This window comes from Symphalangus syndactylus, chromosome 7, assembly GCF_028878055.3.
Source record: "Symphalangus syndactylus isolate Jambi chromosome 7, NHGRI_mSymSyn1-v2.1_pri, whole genome shotgun sequence".
NCBI classification, from domain to species: domain Eukaryota; kingdom Metazoa; phylum Chordata; class Mammalia; order Primates; family Hylobatidae; genus Symphalangus; species Symphalangus syndactylus.
The window spans coordinates 29,586,170-29,610,195 of NC_072429.2; the positions used below are offsets into that span (position 1 = coordinate 29,586,170).

Consider the following 24,026-nt stretch of genomic DNA (forward strand, 5'->3'; position numbering starts at 1 on the left):
CGTTTATTAGGAGGGTATGTATGGGATGAGAACCAGAAGGATATATATATCCAAATACCAGTCTTAGTTGGTTCCGGGATGGTAGGATTTTATGTGATTTTCTCTCCTTTTGCTTATCTGGGCTTTTTCCTGAGGTTTGTACACTGATCATGTCTCCATTAAAAAAAAAAGTTTTTAAAAAAGGAAAAATTAAATGAAATGTAATTATTGGGATTAGTGGAGATTTTTATGGCCTTCATCTGCCCTTAAGTATATTACTGATTTTTTTTTTTACAATGATTCACTTATTACTGTTTAGTTTAAAAACATTTAGGTAGTGTTATGAGTACAAGTGTTCTGTTTTCTTGCCATCCAGGGTGGAGATGGTTTGCATCACTTATCATGCACAGGCAGAACTAACCATCACCAGGCCCTTATTATCTGCCATATCTTGTAATCCTCTCAATGAACCTTTCAGGATAGATACTGTTATCACCCTCATTTCACAGATGAGGAAATTGAAGCAAAGAGATGTTGAATAACTTACAAATGGCAGCAGCACCACCAGAATTCACCCCAGTCTGCCTGGCTCCAAAACCCCTGCCGTTGGCCACTTTACCCTCCTGCCTCCCTCCCTTCTACTCTCCAGTGTTCCATGGGTCCACGTTCTTTCCTGGCTGCTCCTTACCCCTTCTGGCCCTGGGCCCATGGGCCTGTGCCCCAGCAGCCTGCATGCTCACCTCACTGTTGCTGTAGCGAGCGAGCTCGGAGATGAAGCGGATGTGGTCATCCCGGATCTGAACCATCTGCTCGCAGATATTGTACTGGGGGCTGATGCTGCTCTGGGTGCACGTCCACCTGGGTAGAAAATTATGGGGTCGGAGAGGGTCCCAGCCTCAGGTGCCTGGGTGGGACAGGCATTAGCTGCTCCTGGTGCTCAGCCCACGTGGCCAACTCCCCTGGGTGACACCAATTGGTATCCCAGCCGCCTCAGCAAGAAAGCCTGCTAAGTCCAACACTGTGGGAGCTTCAGGCCTAATGGAACAGTCCTTCCTCCTCCTCTTTGGTGCTGGCCTCGTCTAGGATCCAACTGCAGGCCTTTCCAGATACCTGGTCCATAATACTTACCAGTAATATGAGAGGGGCAGGAAAATAGCCTCTCTAGGACTACAAAGGGATGGAATCCGAGCATAGAAACAGCAAGGCGGGCAACCTCCAAAACCAGCCTACCCACTCTGACAGCACAGACACTCTGCGGTTGAAGCTGGCTTTGGGGGGGCCTTTGGGCTGGGATTGCGGAAATATGAATGTGACTGTGCCTCTTTTCCAACAGTGCCCTGGCAACATGGAAGCACACTGTGGTGGGAGAAGCCAGGGTCACTCTGAGACGTGGGGGTGACCCCTCCCTCCACCCACCCCCTCTACCTCTCGCCCCCTTCTCTCCTTCTCTCTCCACCCTCTTTCCTCCTTCCCTCCGCCTTTTTTCCACTCCTTGTGAAAAGATGTCATTAGGAAAACCATCCTAAGACAGAGAGGAAACGAATGAATGAATGAACATCTTCATTCTCCATCCCCAAGAGAAAAACGACCACTCCCTTCACCCTCTTCTACCCTCAGGTGCTGGTGACCCAGCAGACAATGAAGCATGAGCACCAGACAAGGCAGAAAAAAGATTCTGGGGAGAATTTACTATCTCAAAAGAAGCCCTGATATGGTTCTCACAAGAATGGCAGAACAGTGACAGCCTTCCTCAGGCCTCCCTTCAGTATCACTCAGAGAGTTACCTGTGGAGAGGGGAGCACACGGCCCCTCACACCCAACCCCAGTCACTTTTCCAGCCTCCGCTCCCAGCCAGCTTCAGCTGGTCGAGAAGTCAGGCAGGGAAAAGTGAGGAATGAGGTCAGCATTCTCCATTCCCTGCTTTTCCTGCAAAACCCCGTCACGCGCTAGCAGCCAGAGGGTGATGAAGCGACTACATGAGCTTTCCTTTGGACGCTCGTTTGCAGAGGCTCCAGGCAGATGCAGTTCAAGGACACTCCATTCATATCTTTTTAAGATGCCAATATACTCGCCCTTGACTAAAGGACGGCTTGTTCCCCTCTGTGTGGAAAAGCCGTAACTTTGGGAGAGAAGCACACAGAAGGAACCTCCCTAACAGCCTCAGAGACCAAAAGAGCAGCCGAGGTTGGAGCCCCCCAACTTCAGTGAAGCACTGACACCCCAGGCCTTTGCACCGATGACCTAGAATTGTGGTTTATAAAGCGGCCGAAGGTGAGGCTGCCCACCCAATTCACATCGACTCCACGATGGACTTAGCGCACGGTCACCTAACCTGAGAGGATCAGCCTGAGGAGGAACAACGCCACCTCTCCTCACTGGACCACTGAGGGCTTGCCACTCTTCAGAGAAGGAGGTGGACTCCTGCTGTCCTGCTGAGAGGACATGCGAGTCACTGCTGGGCTGGACAAGGGGCGTGGCTGTGCTCTGAGCCCTTTTGAACCTGGCAGCAAAGGGCGGATACAAAAGGGCTCAGAGCACCCTCGCGGCTCCCCTCCGGCCGGCACCTGTGTTCTGATGGAATCCACCTGCCCAGGGCTCTGGGGAGGGAGGAGGGGCTGAAGTGGCCCCTCGGCTCTCTGCCCGGGCTGGGCATCCTCGCGGGAGCCGAGAGACATTACGGCAGGCACTCACTTGGACTTGTTCTCTTCATAGTGAGCACTGGTCTTAATGTATCTGGCCAGCTCTATCTGCATGTCGCCGAAAAGGGGCACCACCTGCAGCTGCTGCAAAGGAAGCAAACACAGCTCGTGAGATGCTGAGGAGGGGCTGGGGCGGCCGCCTTCGCGGCCACCCCCCTGTAGGAGGCAGGCCTCTGTGTGTGCCTGGGGGCTGACCCCTAGTTTCTGCTGCCAATGATCCTACCATGTGACTCTGAAGCCAAAAGGAGCCCTAACCAGTGTATGGGTCCTCCCCTGCCTCCAACCAACTCTGTGTTCTAGGCAACGGAGCCCAGAGAGGCAAAGTGACTTGTCCAAGGTCACTCAGCCAACAGCATGTGTGAAGCCCAAGGACTGGATGGATGGCTGCCCAGTGCAGGGTCCTTTCCACTTGAATCTTCCCTGGCTTAAAGCATCCTTGCTGTGATGAATTCTAGGCTAGAAGCAGGTGTCTGAGTGCTGTTGGTCTTCCTGAGAAAGTCTGTACTTTCAAAGCAATTAAAACCATAATAATACCTAACACCAGAGGGCAAACAACTCCCGACCAAAAACCAGGGCAAATGGCGGGGAGGCTGGTATTCATTATGTACTTCTCATGCACTAGGTACTATGCCAAACACTTTTAAAACAGTATCTCAAGCCATACAATAGCCCTGTGAAGTCTGTACTATTATCATTCCCATTTCAGAGAAGAAGAAACTGAAGCTTAAACAGCTTAAGTGATTTTTCAAAAAGTCAGACCAGCTAGAAGTCAAGAAGCCAGGATTATACAACCCAGGGCTCTGAGTCATCTATGTAACCCCACTGAATCCTCCAGGGAACCCTACAGAGCTGATACCCTTGGTATTCATATTTTTCAGACTTGGAACTCAGTTTCAGAGTGATTTAGTGACTTTCCCAAAGTCATCCAGCTATTAAGTGGCAGAGCCAGACTTACACCCAGGCCCGCCAAGGGAGAGGTTGTATTCTCTTCTACCCTCATCTCATTCATGCTGACTTAGGGAAGATTTTGCAAGGGTCTCCCAAAATGAGCCCTATTTTCATCTGGGGCAACTCTAGAGAAAAGTAAAAGTTCCACCCTTGAAAACAAAGCCAAGGCACAGGATTTCCTCTTAGTGACTTATGTTCCTTTTCCTTAACCTTGAAAAGTCAGTGGGACTCAGGCCCAATCTAATGCCCTCCAAGTCACACCACTAAGGAGTTCTGCTGTGAATATTAATCTGGGCTTTCCCATGTCTGACCTCTCAGGCTTGCTCCATGACTGCAGTGCCCAATGCTAGAATAAACTGAGAACATGGGAAGTTAATTCCAAAGTGTAAGATTCCTTTGCAAAATTCTAAGAGGCTTAGTTTAACTGCAAATTTTTAAAGATCTGGGACCAAAAGATCAACTCTCAGAGGCACTGAAATAGAGTGAGTATATGATGGACATTGCTGAGGCATTCTATCCAGAGGTAAGGGCAAGCTGAGGTGGCCCCTGGTGTACCAGGTGAGAGGCTGTGATTTTGCAAATGTGCACCAATTTAAAATCCAGCCTTTAATCATTCTACTTCTGTGAGCTCTGATTTATACTGGAAATTAGAGCAGGTGCTGTCTTCTGAGATGCACCTCTTTAAGTGACAAGGGACTTCAGGAAAAAAAAAAGCAGCATTCAAAAAGAATCACAGGGCCTCCTCCTAGCCAAATCCCAGCTGAATCCTGAAACTTGGAACGATGTGTGGCTATCATGCAGCAGCCTTCTAGGGCATAAATGCCTCCATCAATGGTAGCTGGAGGCCCTGCCGTTCTATTCTCCTCCTCATCCTACTCTTGGGATCTTTGGAGCTATAGCTCAACTAAAAAAACCTGACAGTTTTCTGGCTAATTTCATCCCTTTCCCCCAAAGACATCTTGGCGCTGGTAATCTCAGCCCTCTGCCCAGCCCCAGCCCCAGTTGCTGACCTTAAAGAATTTATCAATTTTGCTAAGATTAATTCTCTTCTTGGCATCCAGTTTGTAAATGTTACTGACATTTCCATCCATTAGGTAGAGGCCAAAGCCCATCACCTAGAATGAGAAGGGGGCAGAGCACAGAAACTAATCACATCCGCTGGAAAAGTTTAAAAACAAAAAGGTAGGTCTGTATATGTGTCACACACACACACACACACACACACACACACACACACACACCCTGTAGAGACACACATTATAAAAACCTATGCCTCTTCAAATAAAGGCAGGAAATATAAGTCTAATTTCAACCAGAAATTTAGTGTATTACTACAGCAGCTACTTCTTCAGCCCTTACTATGGGCCAGAGTCTATGCTCAGAGCTTTAATAAGCATTATTTTCTCTTGAGTTAAGTTCTCTGAAATAAACTTATTCTATAGATGAGGAATCAGAGACACAGGGAGGTTAGACAGCTTGCCAAGGCCACACAGTGAAGCAGCAGAGACAGGAGCTGAACAGGATCTGTTGACAATATTTCCGCATTTAGATCTTTCTGAGAGAAAGGGCTGCTCCTAGCTCCTTGCTGTATCCCAGAGTGTGGCACAATACGGGCATCTGATGAATACTTGAACAGTTAGTGAATGTGAAAGTATCCACTTCTTTCTCCACAGAAAGGACAATGTAAAGGTTTCCCAAGGAGCCGCTGGTGACTTTAATTTTTTAAAAAAATCTCTTCCTGAATTTGCCCTCTGAGTGGGTTGACATTCTTGATTCCAAACCTTCTAATAGTCTCCTGAATGCTGGCTTGTTTTGCTCCTTTTAAAATGTATGCAGAAAGGGGGCCTGAGCAGCTGTGTGACCATGAGAAAGTCACTTCTCTCCATGTCTCTATTTCTCATCTGACACGAACAGGGTGGAGCAGGGTACTGCTAAGGTTGCATTTATTTTAAGGTTGCATTTAAGGTACTGCTGTGGGTGCATTTACTGTTTTGTTTTTTGAGATGGTCTCACTCTGTTCCCTACCCTACCCCACCCAGGCTGGAGTGCAGTGGTGTGATCACGGCTCACTGCAGCCTCAACCTCCTGGGCTCAAGTGATTCTCTCACCTCAGCCTCCCGAGAAGCTGTGACGACAGGTGCACGCCACCACCCCTGGCTAATTTTTGTATTTGTCTGTAAAGATGGTGTTCCGCTGTGTTGCCCAGGCTGGTCTCAAACTCCTGGGCTCGAGTGATCCCCCTGCCTTGGCCTCCCAAAGCGCTAGGATTACAGGCATGAGCCACTCTGTGGGTATATTTTGTTCTGCAGAACGAACTTTATCCTTTTCTGCATAAGAGCAGACAGTGCTCCATGGTGGCATCTGAGTTCACTAACACAAACTAACCATGTGGCAAAACCATGTGAAGGCCAGACTGAAGAGGGTGGGGAACAGAGAGGGAAGAAGGCAGGGAAGTCCGGGTGTGGAGGGCTGGAGAATTTGAAGGCTGCATTAAGACTACTTGGTGGGCTGGTAAGTAGTGACTTAGCTTGTGGAAAGTTACAGCAATCGCCCAGGCAAAGCACCAGGGGTGAGAGGGGTGTGTGAACTGTGAGTGGCTTCTCTGGATTTCTGATGTCAGGAGGAAGCCAGAGTGAACAAGTCTCAAAGCCACCCAGCCCCGCAAACTTAACTGAGATGCTAAGACACGTGAGACAGGAGCACCAACACAGGGCTGGGATTCTCAGAATAGCAGGAGAGACACTGAGGGAGAAAAAAGGAAAAACCACCAGAATGTTGAGAGGTGAGGATCTGGGACAGAATCAAAAGGGGCTCTGCAGCATGTATAAAGAATGGGAGAAGGCTGTTCATGTCAGTGCTACAGCTGTGGGGTATAAGTTAGAGACAACCTAAGCTAACAATGGAATAATGGCGAAGTAAGGCTCATGGAAATCACGTTATTTCACAGCAGCATAACATAGCCAAATAAATTTAGTCACATGAGATAAAATGGATACATGGTCAGGCAGATTGCAAATTTTGAAAATATATAAGCATACAAAAAAACTTAGAAGGACATACACAAAAATGCTGAAAGTAGGCCAGGCGCAGTGGCTCATGCACGTAATCCCAGCACTTTTGGAGGCCAAGGCGGGCAGATCGCTTGAGCCCAGGAGTTCAAGACCAGCCTGGTCAACATAGGAAGACCCCGACTCTACAAAAAATTAAACAAAAAATAGCTGAGTGTGGTGGCATGTGCCTGTAGTCCCAGCTACTCGGGAAGCTGAGGTGGGAGGATCGCTCGAGCCTGGGAGTTAGAGGCTGCAGTGAACCATGATTGTGCCACTGCACTCCAGCCTGGGAGACAGAATGAGACTCCGACTTGGAAAAGAAAATGCTAAAAGTGTTAAGTCTTGGTGAAGAGATTGTGAGAGATTTAAATTTTTTTATGCTTTGCTGTATATTCCAGATTTTCCAAAACAATAAATATGACAATTTTGGAATGAAACGTGTAAACTGATGAAACAATTGTGATCACTTTGGCAAAATGTAGCAAAAGCTTGAAGATTTATTTTGTTTTCTAGTATGGAGGTTCCTTAAAGAACTAAAAGTAGAATTACCATTTGATCCAGCAATCCTACTACCGGGTGTCTACCCAGAGGAAAAGAAGTTATTGTATGAAAAAGACACTTGCACACATGTTTATAGGAGCACAATTCACAATTGCAAAAATATGGAATCAACCTAAATGCCCATCAACCAACAAGCAGATAAAGAAAATGTGTTATATATATACATCATGAAATACTACTAAGCCATAAAAAGGAACAAAATAACGGCATTCACAGCAACCTGGATGGTTTATTATGCTAAGTAACGCAGGAATGAAAAACAAAATATTGTATGTTCTCATTTATAAGTGGCAGCTAAGCTACGAGGGTGCCTAGGCATAAGAATGATATAATAGACTTTGGAGAACTGGGGAAAAGGCAGGGAGGTGGGTGAGAGACTACACTTTGAGTACAGCGTACACTGCTTGGGTAACAGGTGCACCAAAATCTCAGAAATTACCAGCAAAGAACTTTTCCGTGCAACAAAAAGCCACCAGCTTCCCCAAAAACTATTGAAATAAAAAAAAAGATTTATTCTGTTTTTCCCTTTGAGCTGGCAATTTCTCTTCTAGGAAGTTTGCCTTGACAAAATGATTGTGCACAAAAACTGCTACGAGGGTGTTCAATGAAGTTTAGCAAACAAATATCCAACCACAGGGGATACGTTACATGACAATGTTCCAATACAATGGAATACTTGGCAGTCATTAAACATAACATTGTAGGAATAGCTTTAATGACATCTGGAAAGGTGACTATGGCATATTATATTACAGGAAAGGAACAGGTTACAAACCATTATGTGCAGTAAGATCTGTATCAGTGTTTAAGAAAAAAGAAACATTGTTTTTTAAAAAGGATTTTTAATAAGAAGAAGGTGAGAGGGTAAACCCAAACCCCATGGGTGTGGCCTCAGGGGAGTTTTACCTTGAGGAGCATGTGTTTCTCACTGGGGGTCAGGTACATCTTGTTCTCGTAGTAATCCACGCAGATGTTGACAATGTCAGCCAACAGCTCCTCATAGCCTGGGATCACTTCAAGTTGCTGGTGGAGACACTGAACAGCAGCGCCACCCTCAGGTGAGGCAGCGCGTGTATCCTGCACCCTCACCTGCACCCCTGCAGAAGGCCTACAGCTGGCGGGTGTGGTCCCCGCTGATGGCCAGGAATCACAGCTCCAGGGAGGGGAGGCTGCATGCCAGCTGGCACCTGATGCCTGAATCCTCTCCTCAATGTCCCCACAATACTCCTGCACACTTCTCATGGCAAGGAACTCACCCCCCTATTTTGTTCCCAGGCAGTTCTGATGGTTAGAAAGTGCTTTCCTGGCCTGAGCTAAAAAACAGCTCAGTTTTACAGCAATAGGCTTCTTGTCATTTCAGCTCAGCTTGGAGGATGTGGGCTTATCGAGGATGTCTTCTCAGACAATGGCAGCAAAACCCCACCCAGGGGAGGACAGCTGGCAGTGGGGAGGAGGGCAGGTGTCTCCCTACTGGCAGGACACAGCAGTAGAAAAACATCTATTAGAGAAGGGTCTGAGGTCCCCACCCCAGGCCCTTTCTCTCCAAAGGGACCAACCAGGCCCCTGCAGGGTATGCAGAGGAGGGCACTGCTGGTACTTCCCACAGGCAAGAGAAAGAAAACCTGAGGCCTCAGTTACTGAACAGCTTTCTGCAGTTAACAAAGAGTGGCAAGGGCCCTATCAACCCGAGGGCCTCCGTGATATGGATTTGAGCATAAACACCCTTGGAAGATGGAGGATCCCCTCAGTTTTGGCCTGAGTCCTGCAGACATTCTTGCTAGAGACTGTTTAGGCTGAAGTGACAGTTATGCTTGTCTTGCTTATGTTGGGCAAAATGGGAAAATGGCAGCTGAGGGGTGTGCCCTGGCAAAGCAGTGGCAGCAATAACAGCTATGTCTTCCTAGGCCCTGAGCATCTGTCAGTATCTGCATGCTAAGGACTTTTCATATAATGGTATCATTTATTTCTCACAATAGTCCTATGAGATGGGTTCTCATAATATTCTCAAAATAACAGACCCATTTTACAGATGAGGAAACTGAGGCTTAGATTGGCCCCAAGTCTTACAGAGTGGGTCAGTGGTGGTCTAGGATTAGAAAACAAGGCTGCCTAACTCCAGACCCCACGTTCTCAACCCTGATGTAGGGTCAGAGCACTGGCTGAGAGGGCTTCACGAGAATGACAACTGGAGAGGGTGAATGGGCCACCTGGGGTTGGGAGGAGAGACTTAAGTCCTCAGCTGCATTTCACTCTCATGTAGGGCAGTGGAGATGGAAGCTGCAGACTGAGCTTGTCTGCTTGGGCTCGTGGTCTACCCAACCTCTACACGCCTGCCTATAACCCCGAGACACCAGGCCAGGCCTAACAAGGAGTCTGCCCTCACCTGGGTGATCCTGTTGTGGTTGGCCAGGAACATGGAAAGGTTCTGCGACTCCTGGATAGACTGGGGATCTGCCATCTTCCGCAGGAACTGTGCTGCCCTGAAACGCAGAGAGTGCATGCTGCAGAGAGGACTGTCCAAGCACAACAGCCTAAACCATGCCTCACCGGCTCCCGCGCCCACCTAACCCAGAGTGACACCATCCTGGAAGTTAATGAGCTCTGATTATCCCAGGCAATGCTAATGTCGAAACAGAGTGTGTTCTGAAGTCATTTGCTTTGGGGCTGTCTACACCCTAGTAATAAGGGCCCCTTAAATTAAAAGGCAAGAATGTACTAAAAATCTCTGAAATCTCAGAAAGTTTAAGGGGAACTAGCATCCCATCAACCAGCTGGGAGTGGTAAAACAGGCAGTGAAATGATCATCCTTGTACCCTCCTGTGACCTCCAGTGAGGCTGCATGGTAAGTTATGGAGAAGCAGCGCAGGTAGGATGCTGGAATGCACCTGTTGTGTATTCTGCTATTTACAGGAAAACTTCAACGTTTCCAAAGCAAAGCATTATATGGAAAACAGAAGGCTATGGAACCTCACAGAATTGCAAGTGTTGGAATGACAGGCACAGGGAACAGAAGCAGGACTTGATGGGAGAAAGCTGCAGCTGCCTGACTTCCCAGCCTAACTTGGGGATGGTGCCACCTGTGTCATCATGAGCTGTGAAAACAGACAAGACACCCCACCTTGCTCATGACCTAGCTGGGCGGCAGAGGATCTCATTTGTGGCCATGACGGAAGCAGGCTGGCTACAGGTGGGGAAAATTTGATAGAAGATATTATGCAGTAAGCTACCCATAAAAACTTTGTAAAGTTGTCACTTCTAAGTCAGCCTTGAGATGGGGCCCTGCCTGCTGGACACCATCAGATTTCACAGTTGACTCAGGAGGGTAAACTTGTGAGAATCAGTCTGTTTTCTCTGGTTACTTTGCAGCCCAGGAAGATGTCATTCAAAGAGGGTCTCTCTTAGAGACACAGCAAATCCTTCTCAAGAGACTTTTGGGTGGCTGTATACTGGTTTCTGGAATGACTCCTCCCCCACTTTCAGTCCTCTTTTTTGTTTTAATTTAAAAAAAGAGACCGGGTCTCATTATGTTTTCCAGGCTGGTCTTGAACTCCTGGGCTTAAGTGATCTGCCTTCTGTGGCCTCCCAAAGTGCTAGGATTATAGGTGTGAGACACCTCTCCTGGCTAACCTTCTTCTTCTTTTTTTTTTTTTTGAGACGGAGTCTCACCCTATCGCCCAGGCTGGAGTGCAGTGGCGCGATCTCGGCTCACTGCAAGCTCCGCCTCCTGGGTTCACGCCATTCTCCTGCCTCAGCCTCTCCGAGTAGCTGGGACTACAGGCGCCCGCCACCACGCCCGGCTAATTTTTTTGTATTTTTAGCAGAGACGGGGTTTCACCGTGGTCTCGATCTCCTGACCTCGTGATCCGCCCGCCTCTGCCTCCCAAAGTGCTGGGATTACAAGCATGAGCCACCGCGCCTGGCCCTAACCTTCTTCTTCTTAAGAGCTGGCAGAGACCCTGGACTCCAAAGGCAAGCAACCATCCCATCAGGGTGTCTCCACCTCTACACCTCCAGTGACTGACGGAAGGTTTAGCATATGACTCAAGCTGATCAAAGGCAATCCTCCCTGGGACTTCCATGAAAGTATTTGGAAGGAGAAGCATCCCGTCCTTTCTTAAAAGCTGGGGTTGCTGCACTGGCCTGAGGAAAGCTACTGGAAGCTACCACGGACCTGAGAATGAAGCCAATGTAGAGGAGGAGGCTGAGCTGAGAGATGGAGGCACTCAGGCTAACATCGTCATCTGAGTGCCTGCGTGCAGGTGTACCTGGACTTTCTGTGAGCCAATTCATTTCCTTCTTTTACAAACGCTGTTTGAATTGGCTTTATGATTCTTGCAGAAAATGACTAATGTAACCATTTTATGATGATCTTACTGGTCCCATATTACATGGGGCAACATAAAATGCTGCTGCTTCAGAGATGGGGGAACTGAGGATTTGATTCCATCTTGAGACATAAAACTCTACAAAGATCAAGTTCTTCCAAGGCCCAGCTCTACGCCCTGTTCCTCAAACCACATTGAATCAGGCCAAGCCTCACTATGTTTGGGGGATGGCTAGTTTGGTATCAAAGAAAAAGCAGGTGAGAGGGGCTCCATTCTCCTCCTCCACTTGGCAGGCAGCCCTGGAGGAGGGGCCTGGATGGGGAAAGGGGAGAGGGGGAGGTTGCCCTGACCTCTTGTAGGCAGAGTGGTCGTTCTTGACGCTGCACTTCATGTTCTTTAGCTCATCCAGGACAGCAAACATGTTGATGAACTTGCCCAGGGTCAGGAGGTAGGCCTCAGAGACAAAGTCCTTCCTGCGCTCCGCGTGGCACAGCCGCTTCACCTCGCTGCAGAACCGCTCGATGGCCTTGCGCTGGGGGCAGAGGGGCAGCGAGTAAGGTCCACTGTGCTCCCTTGTGGGTGCAGGGTCCAGGCTCCTCTAGGGCCCTCCTCAGAGCCAGCCCTCTGGAGAAAGGCAAATCTGCCAGGCAATTTTTCTCAGAGGAGTCCTTAAATCCGAAGCTGATTCCTTTTTTTTTTTTTTTTTTTTGAGACAGAGTCTTGCTTCGTCACCAGGCTGGAGTGCAGTGGCATGATCTCGGCTCACTGCATCCTCCGCTTCCCAGGTTCAAGCAATTCTCCTGCCTCAGCCTCCCGAGTAGCTGGGATTACAGGTGCCCGCCACCACGCCCAGCTAATTTTTCTATTTTTAGTAGAGACAGGGTTTCACCATGTTGGTCAGGCTGGTCTCAATCTCGTGACCTCGTGATCCACCTGCCCTGGCCTCCCAAAGTGCTGGGATTACAGGCATGAGCCACCGTGCCCGGCCCGAAGCTGATTTCTTGAGGGGAGCCTGGAACCTGCCCCCATGTGACTCAAACCAATGCATTCATTCAACATACATTGGCTGAGCATTATGTCTTATTCATTTTGGCATTCCCAGCACCTAGGACAGTGTCAGGTACCAGTCGATAAGAAGGTACAGACCAAGAGTCAGAGACATGCCGAGAGGAAAAGAGGTTCATTCATCCACTAGCTATTTAATAGCCATCTACTATGTGCCAGGCACCATTCTAGGTCCTGGGGTAGAGCAGGAAACAAAAGAGAAAAACAGACAAGCAAGCAAATTCTGCCTTCAGGAATTTACATTCTAGTTTTTTGTTTTGTTTTGTTTTGTTTTGTTTTGAGATGGAGTTTCACTGTTACCCAGGCTGGAGTGCAGTGGCACGATGTCGGCTCACTGCAACCTCCGCCTCTCGGGTTCCAGTGATTCTCCTGCCTAAGCCTCCTGGGTAGCTGAGATTACAGGCATGCACCACCATGCCCAGCTAATTTTTTGTATTTTTAGTAGAGACTGGGTTTCACCATGTTGGCCAGGCTGGTCTCGAACTCCTGACCTCAAGTGATCTGCCTGCCTTGGCCTCCCAAAGTGCTGGGATTACAGGCATGAGCCACCACACCTGGCCTAGGAGTTTACATTCTAGTGAGAGAAGACAAAAAACAATACATAGATCTATTAGAACGTGGTATGTGCTATGGAGAAAAATAAAGAAGGAAAGCTTGAGCAGAAGGGCTCAGAGGGGTTGTCCTTCTGAGGAGGAAGATCAGAGATGGAATCCTCAAGAAGTGACTTTCAGGAAAAGAAGCTGAAAGAGGAGGGAAAATAGGCTTACGGGGTAACTCAAAGGTCAGTGTGAATGCCCTGAGGCGTGTTCCAGGGATGGGAAGGAAGCCAGGGTGGCTGAAGTGGAGCGAGTGCAGGAAGGAGGCAGAGAGATGGGGTCAGGGCACTGGCTCTTGTAGGCCTTTGTGAGGGCTCAGACTTGGACACTGCATGAGCGGGGGAGATATGGGAGGTTCTGAGGCCAGATAACATGGCCTGAATTATATTTTAAAAGAGTCACATTGGCTGCTGTGGGGAGAACAGACTCTAGAGTGCAAAGATAGATGTGAGAGAATAGTTAAGTGGGTATTTAAAGGCTTAAAGGTGGGGTTACCATCTAAGCCAACACTTCCACTCCTAGGTCTCTACTTGAGAGACATGAAAACATACGTCCACACAAAAACTTGTATGCGAACGATCAATGTTTCTTCATAATAGCCCCAAAGTGGAAATAAACCAATGTCCATCAACCAATGAATGGATAAATAAAATGTGGTATATCCATACAATGGAATAGTATTCAGTCCTAAAAAGGAATGAAATTCTGACACATGCTGTAACATGGATGACCCTTAAAAACATAATGCTAACTGAAGAGAGCCAGATTGACACAAAAGACCACATGTTGTATGATTCAATTTATATGAAATGTCCAGAATAGGCAAATCCATGGAGGCATAAAGTAGCTTAGTGGTTGCCTTGGGCTGAGACTGGGGAGATGAGGGTATTATGGGGTGATGGCCAAAGGGCGTGGGGTTTCTTTTTGGGGTAATGAAGATGTTCTAAAATTGACTGTGGGCCAGTTGTAGTGGCTCATGTCTGTAATCCCAGAACTTTGGGAGACCAAGGCGGATCACTTGAGGCCAGGAGTTCGGGACCAGCCTGGCCAACATGGAGAAACCCCATATCTACTAAAATATATATATATATATAAAATTAGCTGGTTGTGGTGGCACACACCTGTGGTCCTGGCTACTTGGGAGGGAGGCTGAGGCAGGAGAATCATTTGAACCCAGGAGGCTGAGGTTGCAGTGAGCCGAGATAGTGTCACTGCACTCCAGCCTGAGCGACAGAGACTCTGTTTCAAAAATAAATAAATAAATAAATAAATAAAACTGATTGTTGTAATGAATGTACAACTCTGTGAATATATTAAAAACTGCTAAATTATCCACTTTAAGTGGGCAAATTATATGGTATATGTTAAGTATATCTCGATAAAACTGGTACCAAAAATTTTAAAAGGCAGTTGAACAGCAACAACAGAAAGAGGCTACTGAAGTAACCCAGAAAGATCAAGAAAGAAAGAGGAGGAAGAAAAGGAAAGCAGGGAAGGAAGGGGGAAGAGAAATGATGGCCCCGATTGAGCTCCATTCCGCTTCCACGGGCCTGAGTCAGTCAGTCCTTTCCTTCAAAGACCAGACTAAGTCACGCTTTCTCCTTCCAGAGTCTAAATCCAACTAAACTCTGTGAGGATGAAAATGGCCCATATCTGCACTGTCCAATATGACAGCCACCATCACACGTGGCCACTCAAAACTTGCAATGTGCCTAGGATTACTGAGGAACTGAATTTTTCATGTTGTCTTGTTTTATTTTTTTTCCAACCTACTTCTTGCTTTGATTTTAAAATTTTATTTTTACTTATCTTTATTTTTAATCTTTATGTTTTTCATGTTGTCACTTTTTAATTAATGTAAGTACCCACATGTGGCTAATGGCTATGGCACTGGACAGCACAGTTCTAAATTATTCCAGATCCTCCCTTCTGTAAATACCTCTTGTCAGGAGACTCTCAGTTTCACAGTTAATCAGTTTCTGGATAGTTCTTCTCTCTTGGCCCTGCCTTCCCAAAAAGATTTTGGGCTCCCGAAGGCAGGTCCATGATGCTAACAGCAGCTGCAATTTGTGAAACCTACTCTGACCAGGGTCCTACTTGGCTCTTTACAAACAGACCTCATTTATTCTCACCATAAACCTGTGAAGCCGGTCCTTTGCAAGGTGAAAAATCCCAAGGTGTCAGAGACATTAAATAACTCACAAACACACGGTTAGAGAGTGAAAGGGCAAGGGATGTGACTTGGGCTTCTCTGCCTCCAAAGGCCATGCTCCTCACCTAGGCTGCACATCCACACCCCACCTTCCCATTTCCCTCACACCCAGGCACTTCATTCTATTTCTTAAACACAGCGAGCTCCTTCCAGCCTCAGCCTCAAGGCTTTTGCCTCTGTGGTACCTTCTGCCTGAAACCCTTTCCTCCTGGTCATCACACGTTAGCCTCTATCTCTCCCCTGAGTCTCAGCTCAAATGCCACCTCCTGAGAGGCTGTCCCTAAAGCAGCACTCACATCACAGGCACTCCATAACCCAGAATTTTTCAAAATGTTATTTTACTCATAGCACTTATTATTCCCTGAATATTAATGTGTATTGCTTATTGTCTCTCTTTCCTCCTACACAAAACGCACTCACGTACTCACTAGGATGAAAATTCCACGAGGGTGGGGAGACTCATCCGTCTTGCTCACCCAGGGGTATGCAGGGCACAGTCAAAAAATATTTGCTTAGTGAATAAATAACATGGCACAAAACTGCAGACCCCAGTGGTTAGAAAACTAGGGGCCTTTTCAGTTCTCCAGATGCAGACCTGCCCCTCCCCACTCACCTGAAAATACATGAACTTCATGAGCTTGGTGACCTCCGGCTCCAGCACCTCCACTGTCTTCTCATAGATCTCTACTCGGTTGGGCTGCTCGTTGCATTTCACCTGTGGGGGATGGTGGGGACACACACATCCTGGTTTGCCCAGGCGGTCCTGGTAGGTGGGACTTCAGGCATGCACCACCACATCCAGCTAATTTTTATAGTTTGTGTAGGGATGGTGTCCCACTATGTTGCCCAGGCTGGTCTTGAACTCCTGGGCTCAAGCAATCCTCCCACCTCAGCCCCCCAAATTGCTGGGATTACAGGCATGAGCCACCATGCACGGCCCTGTTTTCTTATTAATAGGGCCCCTTTTCACTCTCAAATATACCTGATTTTGGATAACTGATATGCTCATCCCAGTAAAAGGAGACTTGGGTAGCCCCTGCTTCACCAATCTGGCAGGGGGCAGAAATGCTCCCCAGACATTGGCTGCAGGAAAGGAACCAGTTGGTCCCAAGAACAGAACCCTCCTTCCTTTTTCTCAGTTCTGTGCCCTGTCCGTGAGCTACTGACATGTTCACATTGATCTGCAAGCTCTCTCTCCTTCAGTCTTTCCCCTGTCCCCACTCTAGCGGGGTCCAGCTGGATTCTAAGCAGAGAGAAATGTTCTTTCCATTGTTCTCAATACACCTGGGACAAAGCTCCCCTAGACCTACCCAGGCCCATTTCCCCTGCTCTGCAGTTTTTACCAGTGTGCACATCAGAATCCCATGGCAGACATCCTCACAATGCACACGCCAAGGCTGCTAATGGATACATGGGATCTGAAGAGCGAGCCAAGGTAAGCACAGGGACATTCTTCACACTATTGCTTAGAAAGTCTTAAAGTGGCAGCATCATGCTAAATACCCAGCAGTTGACGATTAAGTGGATAAAAGATGCTACAATCACATAATATCACTGTGAGCTGTTAGAAGGAATGAGACAGTTCTATGTAACCAGGAAACAAAGTCACCACAAACAGGTGAAAAAAGTGACAGAACAGTCAGGTCCCATTTTTGTTAAGTGAAACAAAACAGCATGTGTGCTCATATATAAGACAGGCATAGAAAATCTGAAAGGATGCAAACCAAATTGTTAATAGTAGTTATTGTTGGGGCCTAGAATTAGAAGGAAGGGGGAGGAATAGTTTCTGTTTACTTTACACACCTGTGGCTTGCTGATTTTGTTGCCATGGGACCCACTAATTACATGATGATGGCACTGATGGTAATAAAAATATCTGTATGTGTCAACATGACAAAAGTCAGTAATTAAGAATTAAGTGGAAAAAAAGCAAGTGGCAGAAAAATATAAACACGAAACAATACATTTTTGTAAATAATAATTTACAAAATAATGTTCATGCCAGGAAAAAGATCCAGAAGAATATGTCACCATGTCACAAAGTGTACATGGCCATCCTATGGCGGGAGGTGGGTTTGGGTGGTTGGGCTGAGGCAGTGGGAACATCTTGCTTTTTACTTCATACTCTCTGCAGTGGTTTTGGTGTCATGTAGTTACCATATACTGCTTTGGAAATAAAATATATTGAACAAATGTGTTTTAAGTCCCTGGACATGGGTCCCTGTCATCACTTTTATGGGAAGCTCTCTGAATGTCTTCCAGGTTCTTCCTTGGATAAGAAGACCTGCTTTACTCCTTACCACGTGGGAAGAAAAGCTCAGCTTTCTGGTTTGGGGATGAAGTAGGGGTTAGTAATGCCCTCCGGAGGGGAAAGAGACACACATCAAGGACAGTCTCACCTGGGGAATGGCCCGCGAACAGCTGCGCCAGGTGTACAGCATGACCGCATACTCATGTCCTTCTTCCAGCATCTCATTCTGAAATGGTAAAACAGCCTCAGCAGGGAGGAACCAGACGGGTGCCACCAGGCTTCAAAAGCCCCCAGATCCTCACTACTTATGGTATGGTCCATGGACCCACAGCATGGACATCACTTGGGGACCTTACTGGAAATGGAGAATCTCAGGTCCCTCCCTGGGCCTATGCAATAAGAATGTGCATTTCAACAAAATTCCCAGATGACTCACATACACAATGAGTTTGAGAAGAACTCACCCTCAGGCCACATTTTCCCAAACAGATGGATGGCTACCTTAGAAAGAATGGGGCAGAGCTATGTGCCCCCCAGATATAATGTTAGCAAGAAAATAAGCAAGTAGCAAAACAGTATGTACAGCAGATAGGTTAAAAAACAAAACAGAAATAGTTATGAAAGTATATTATCAAAACTGCCTTTGCAAAGATTATGACAGTGAGAGAAATCTGACATAGTTGACTCCATCTTGCTTCTAACCTCCAAGCTGTCCTTGGTCATTCCTGGATGTAGGCTAAGCTAACTTTGGGAGGAATTTCGTTGACAGTTTAACCTTAAAGCAAGGATGATAATAGCCCTTTCCAAAACTAAACTGCCTTTGTAAAACTAATGAAAGGCCACAAGGTTAGGATTATGAGCGGTGTGTGAATTCTGTTTAAGATGTAGGCATACCTTCCATAATCCCTTACTATTCAGGAGTCATGTGACCAGAGGTCACAAGATTTGTGCCTTCCCCAATTGCTCTTACAAATACCAACCCTATTGTAGAATGTAAAATTGGTCTTTTGAGAAGTTCTTCAGACTGACTCCACCTGGACTTTTGGGACTCGACTGGTCCAATGGCCCCCACCCAGATGCAGCCTCAGCACATAAGGCCTGTTTTCCACACTCCATGACTGCATCCCCAATCAATCAGCATGCATTCCCTAGCCCCATGCCCACCAAACTATCCTGGAAAAATCTAACCTCCAAGCCTTTGGGGAGACTGATTTGCATAATAACTGTCTCCTTTGTGTCCAGCCTCATATTGATTAAACTATTTCTTTACTGCAATACCACTGTCTCAGTGAATTGGTTTTGTCTGTGCAGTGGACAGGAAAAACCCATCAGGTGATTACATTATTATGTATTGAAAAAAAATTTCAGTGCAACATGCACCAAGCTATGAATAGCAAGCTCTCCGTGAGGCTGGATTGTTTTGCATCACTTTTTCAAAAGTCATATAGCACTATAATTTTCACACTTTTATAACAGCCCATGTACTATCTCATAAGCAGGAAAATGATTAATATCAATTTTTAATAATAAGCAGAGCAGATGGGAAAACCAACAACAGCATGAAAAACGAACGTGAAAAAATACAGTGATGGCTCATCTCACTAAGGAATTGCTACTGTGGAAAGAGACCTAAACTCAAGGTCCAAATACCTGGGCTCAAGGCTGGCTGCGGTGGTTCACACCTGTAATCCTAGCACTATGAAAGGCTGAAGCGGGTGGATCATCTGAGGTCAGGAGTTCAAGATCAGCCTGGCCAAAATGGCAAAACCCCGTCTATACTAAAAATACAAAAATTAGCCAGGTGTGGTGGGGGTGCCTGCAATCTCAGCTACTCCGGAGGCTGAAGCAGGAGAATTGCATGAACTCGGGAGGCAGAGGCTGCAATGAGCTTAGATTGCACCATTGCACTCCAGCCTGGGCGACAGAGCAAGACTCCATCTCAAACATACATACATACATACATATATAAATATCTGGGCTCAAATCCCAGCTTCATCACTTACTAGCCCTTTAGTCTATTGCAAATCACTTATCCTAAAATTCTCCACTTAGTCATCTGTTAAATCATGATAATAATAAATCTCACAGAATTTTATAAGAATTAAATGGAACACATACACATACTCTTGGTAATCTGTGAAGTGAGTCAGGAAAATAATCTGGCAGTGTCACAACACATTAACCACAGAGTTACCATTCGACCCAGTAATTCTTGGGTATGTGTATACCCAAGAGAACTGAAAACATACGTCCACACAGAAAAATGTGTAGATTCAAGATTTGCATGTAACACAAATGTTCATAGCAGCATTATTCAAAATAGCCCAATAACCTGAATGTCCATCAATGGATGGATGGATAAATAAAATGTGGCATATCCATACAATTAATTATTTGGCAATACAAAGTAATGAACTACCGATATACGCTACCACATGGATGAACTTTGAAAACATGCTGGCCAGACGTGGTGGCTCACATCTGTAATCCCAGCACTTTGGGAGGCCGAGGCAGGTGGATCACCTGAGGTCGGGAGTTCGAGGCCAGCCTGACGAACATGGAGAAACCCTGTTTCTACTAAAAATACGAAGTTAGCTGGGTGTGGTGGCGCATGCCTATAATCCCAGCTACTCGGGAGGCTGAGGCAGAAGAATCGCTTGAACCTGGGAGGTGGAGGTTACGGTGAGCCAAGATCGTGCCATTGCACTCCAGCCTGGGCAACAAGAGCAAAACTCCATCTCAAAAAAAAAAAAATAAAAAATAAAAAAAGAAAAAAAGAAAAAAGAAAAAGAAAGAAAGAAAACATTATGCTAAGTAAAAGAAGCCAGACACAAAAGGTCCATATTGGATTATTTATTTAGATGAAAATAGGCAAATCCATAGAAACAGAAAGTATATTAGTGACTGCCAGGAGGTGGCGGGGTGAGAGGAATTGGGATTGACTGCTAACAGGTCCAGGGTATCTTTTAGGGGTGATGAAAATTAGGTAGTAGACATGGCTGTATAACATTGTGGATATGCTAAAAACTACTGAATTGTACACTTTAAATGGAAATACACCTTGAAAAAAAATCAACAAAGAAAGAATTTTACTAGGCCATCTCTTTTTATAAATGTTTATGTCTATATTAAAAAATGAACTTTATTTTTAAATCCACATATCACCATTTCATATCTTATTAGTACAACAGCAGATCAATTTACTTATGACAGTTCTGTTTTCAACAGCAAATGTCATTGACAAGTCACACTTTCAGTGATTAATTTAGAGAACTTTAAAAATCAGTAACATGTTGTCCTTGAGACCAGGGAGAACCAATCAAGCCCGTGGGTCCCGCAGTCATCTGCCTCAGAACACGTGTCAAAAAGGGGAAGTGACAGTCACGCAAGGAACATGCGTCTACTTTTAGCACCAACCCGCCTGCCGATGGGTGTTAATTCCAACTCATGCATTCAGTGAATGTTTAACTGGGCACTCATGGGTCCTAGGCTCTGTGCTTTGTGCTGCGAACAGCACAGTGAACAAGAAGAACGTGAACTCTGCCCTACGGATAGTTTGGCCATCAGCCAGATCTGTCGTGTAATTATGCTGGAATGTAGAGGTTAGGATGGTGCGGTGGAAAGAGCCCTGGGTGGGGTCTCGGGAAACTTGAGTTCTGGTCCTCACTCTTCTTGGGCCCATCTTTTAACTTGTAATGTCTTAGTTTCCTTACTTGGAGGTAAAGAGTTGGCCTGAATCATTCGTGTTCAACCCTGGCTATATATTAGAGTCACCTGGGGAACTTTGATGCCTAAGCCATGCCCCAGATTAACTAAATATTTATCCCTGGGCATGGGGTGGGGCACTGGTGTTTTTAAACAATCCCCAGGTTGATTCTCTTGTGCAGCCCACATTGACAGCTTCAGGACTAAGGATCTCTAAGGTCCTTTACATTTCTAATATTCTGAAAGTCCATGACTTAAACCCAATGTGAGTCTAGCTCAAATTTTATGTAGTGACAGATCCAGTGATCACTCAGCCCCCATCTCACCCCAGCAAAGAACCCTCAACTCTTCCATATAGTTGGTCAATTATGTGGTTTACGCACTTCCCCTCCTCCTTTCTCTGGCTATCCTGCCCTTTGAGAGATTCACCTTGCCCAAGTGGGGACAGGAGACATACAAGAAGATGAGCATCTCATATGCGCACATTACTGCTGATAAGCTACCCTAGAAAGACTGGGGAAGGCACAAGGAAGACACTGTTGACTGAAGGGAGATTTTGGTGTTATCCAGGAATGTCAGCATTGCATGCCACTCATGACTCATGCCTAAGCCACATCAACACTCTTCCTGTGTAGGCAGAATAATGGTCCCCCAAAGATGTCTGCATCCTAATCCCTGGTGCCTGTGAATATGTTCCTTCACATGGAAAGAGGCAATTTGCAGATGCGACCAAGAGCCTTGCAATGGGGGTAGGCGGGTGGTGGTGGTTATTCTGGATTATCCTGGGGAGCCCAGTGTAAACACAAGGTACTCATAAGCAAAAGAGGGAGGCAGAAGAGTCAGAGAAGGAGATTTGAAGATGCAGGCAGAGATCAGAGTGATGTCACTGCTGGCTGGGGGCCACGAGTCAAGGAATGCAGACACCTCTAGAAACTGGAAAAGGCAAGGGAACAGACTTTCTCCTGGGGCCTGCAGAAGGAATGCGGCCCTGCTGGCACCCTGATTTTAACTTAGTAAGACCCACGTCAGACTTCTGACCTACAGAACTATAAGCAAATAAATCAGTGTTTTTCTAAGTCACTAAGTTTGTGACGCTCTATCAGGTCAGTAACAGAAAATGAACACTATCACCCTCCAACCTAGCCCCTCCTTCCAACTGCTCTGTTGGTGTCTTGACCTGGTCTTCCTGGGAACTCAGTCAGTGCAGTCCCAGCTGACTGCTAAGCCAGTGTCCCTCACATCCATATCCTCTTAGCTGTACCCCAGTGCCATCACCTTCATTCGGCCTTGAATGCCTGCAGTGTAGATAACTTTAATTATCTTGACTAATTTATTTGCCTCATTCCTACTTGCAACTCATTCTACATACGACTAACACATGGAACCTGTCCCCCAAGCAGCGTTCTGTTCACATCTCTTCTAAGGATAAAGATTTTTCCATTGCTTTTAATTTTTTATTAAATAAACTAAAGCCTTCTGTTATGGGCTGAATTATGTGCCCCCCAAATTTATATGTTGAAGCCCTAACCCCACAGGACCTCAGAATGTGACTGTATTTGGAGACAGGGCCTTTAAAGAGGTAATTAAGTTAAAATGAGGCCATTAGAGAGGGCCCTGATCTAATCTGACTGGTGTCCTTATAAAAAGAGGAAATTTGGACACACAGAAAGAAGGTGCCAGAGATGTGTGCACACAGAGAAGAGACCATGTGAGGATGCAGACAGAAGCAGCCATCTAGGAACCAAGGAAAAAAGTCTGAGGAAAAACCAAACCTACGGACACCTTGATCTTGGACTTCTAATCTCCAGAATGGGGAGGAAACACATTTTTGCTGTTTAAGCCACCTAGTCTGTGGCACTTTGTTATGGTATCCAAGCAAACAAATACAGCCTCTATGCCCCAACCCTTTATTTGTAGGGAATCTGTAAACACTATCCCTAGATGTACTTTACAGTCCAAACCAGTCACTCCTTGAAAATCCTTGCCCTGTGCCTTTGCTCACACTGGCTCTTCCACATGGTGTGCTCTCCCTGTCTCATCTCTGACTGGTAAAATTCTAACTGTGTGAGATAGCACGGAACAGGAGAAAGAGATCAGGACTGGGAGTCAGTCCTGGATTTCAGGTCCAGTCCTGTGATTTACTGGTTGTGGGATCATGAGCAACCTGCTTATTAACTTTTCTAGGCCTCAGTTTTCTCATCCCTAAAATGGATATAATGATCCCTTTGCAAGTCACAGGGCTGTTATAAAGCCCCAATAATATAATACATGAAAATGCCTTACATATATTTTAAAGTATACTGTATCTACAAGGTATCATTATCCTCCTACAAGGCCTCACACAAAAGCCACTTCCTACATCAAGCTTTCTCTGACTCTCTCAAGGTTCCTTCAAAAACACAGAACTTTGAACTTTTACCATGACATTTACCCTTAACTTCGTGTATTTTCGTTTGTCTGCAAGGCATAGTCTGGAGCAAAGGTTTTGTAGTCAGGCAGACCTTGATCTAGAGCTGTCACTTGTCAGCTGCAGGACTCTGAGTAAGTTATATAATTTTTCTGGGCTCCAGTTTTCCTCATCGGCAAAATGGATATGATAATAGAACCTGCCTCACAGGGTTGACGTGAGGAGCAA

General features: G+C 46.2%; 1 protein-coding gene across 16 annotated transcripts in view; it reads right to left on the minus strand.

Moving 5' to 3' along the window:
- CYFIP2 (cytoplasmic FMR1 interacting protein 2) overlaps positions 1 to 24,026 on the minus strand; it is a 133,726-nt gene that overhangs the window by 87,129 nt on the left and 22,571 nt on the right. For 10 of the 16 annotated variants that reach the window (XM_063642650.1, XM_055285467.2, XM_063642647.1 and 7 more), the window contains exons 4-11: positions 17,835 to 17,912; positions 16,049 to 16,150; positions 11,913 to 12,094; positions 9,621 to 9,717; positions 8,144 to 8,272; positions 4,637 to 4,741; positions 2,671 to 2,762; positions 720 to 837 (exon numbers count right to left, since the gene is read on the minus strand). In XM_063642650.1, coding sequence (XP_063498720.1) covers positions 720 to 837; positions 2,671 to 2,762; positions 4,637 to 4,741; positions 8,144 to 8,272; positions 9,621 to 9,717; positions 11,913 to 12,094; positions 16,049 to 16,150; positions 17,835 to 17,912 — 903 coding nt within the window. The remainder of the gene's footprint in view (positions 1 to 719; positions 838 to 2,670; positions 2,763 to 4,636; positions 4,742 to 8,143; positions 8,273 to 9,620; positions 9,718 to 11,912; positions 12,095 to 16,048; positions 16,151 to 17,834; positions 17,913 to 24,026) is intronic. The other 6 variants (XM_063642651.1, XM_063642652.1, XM_063642655.1 and 3 more) reach the window with 4 other exon arrangements.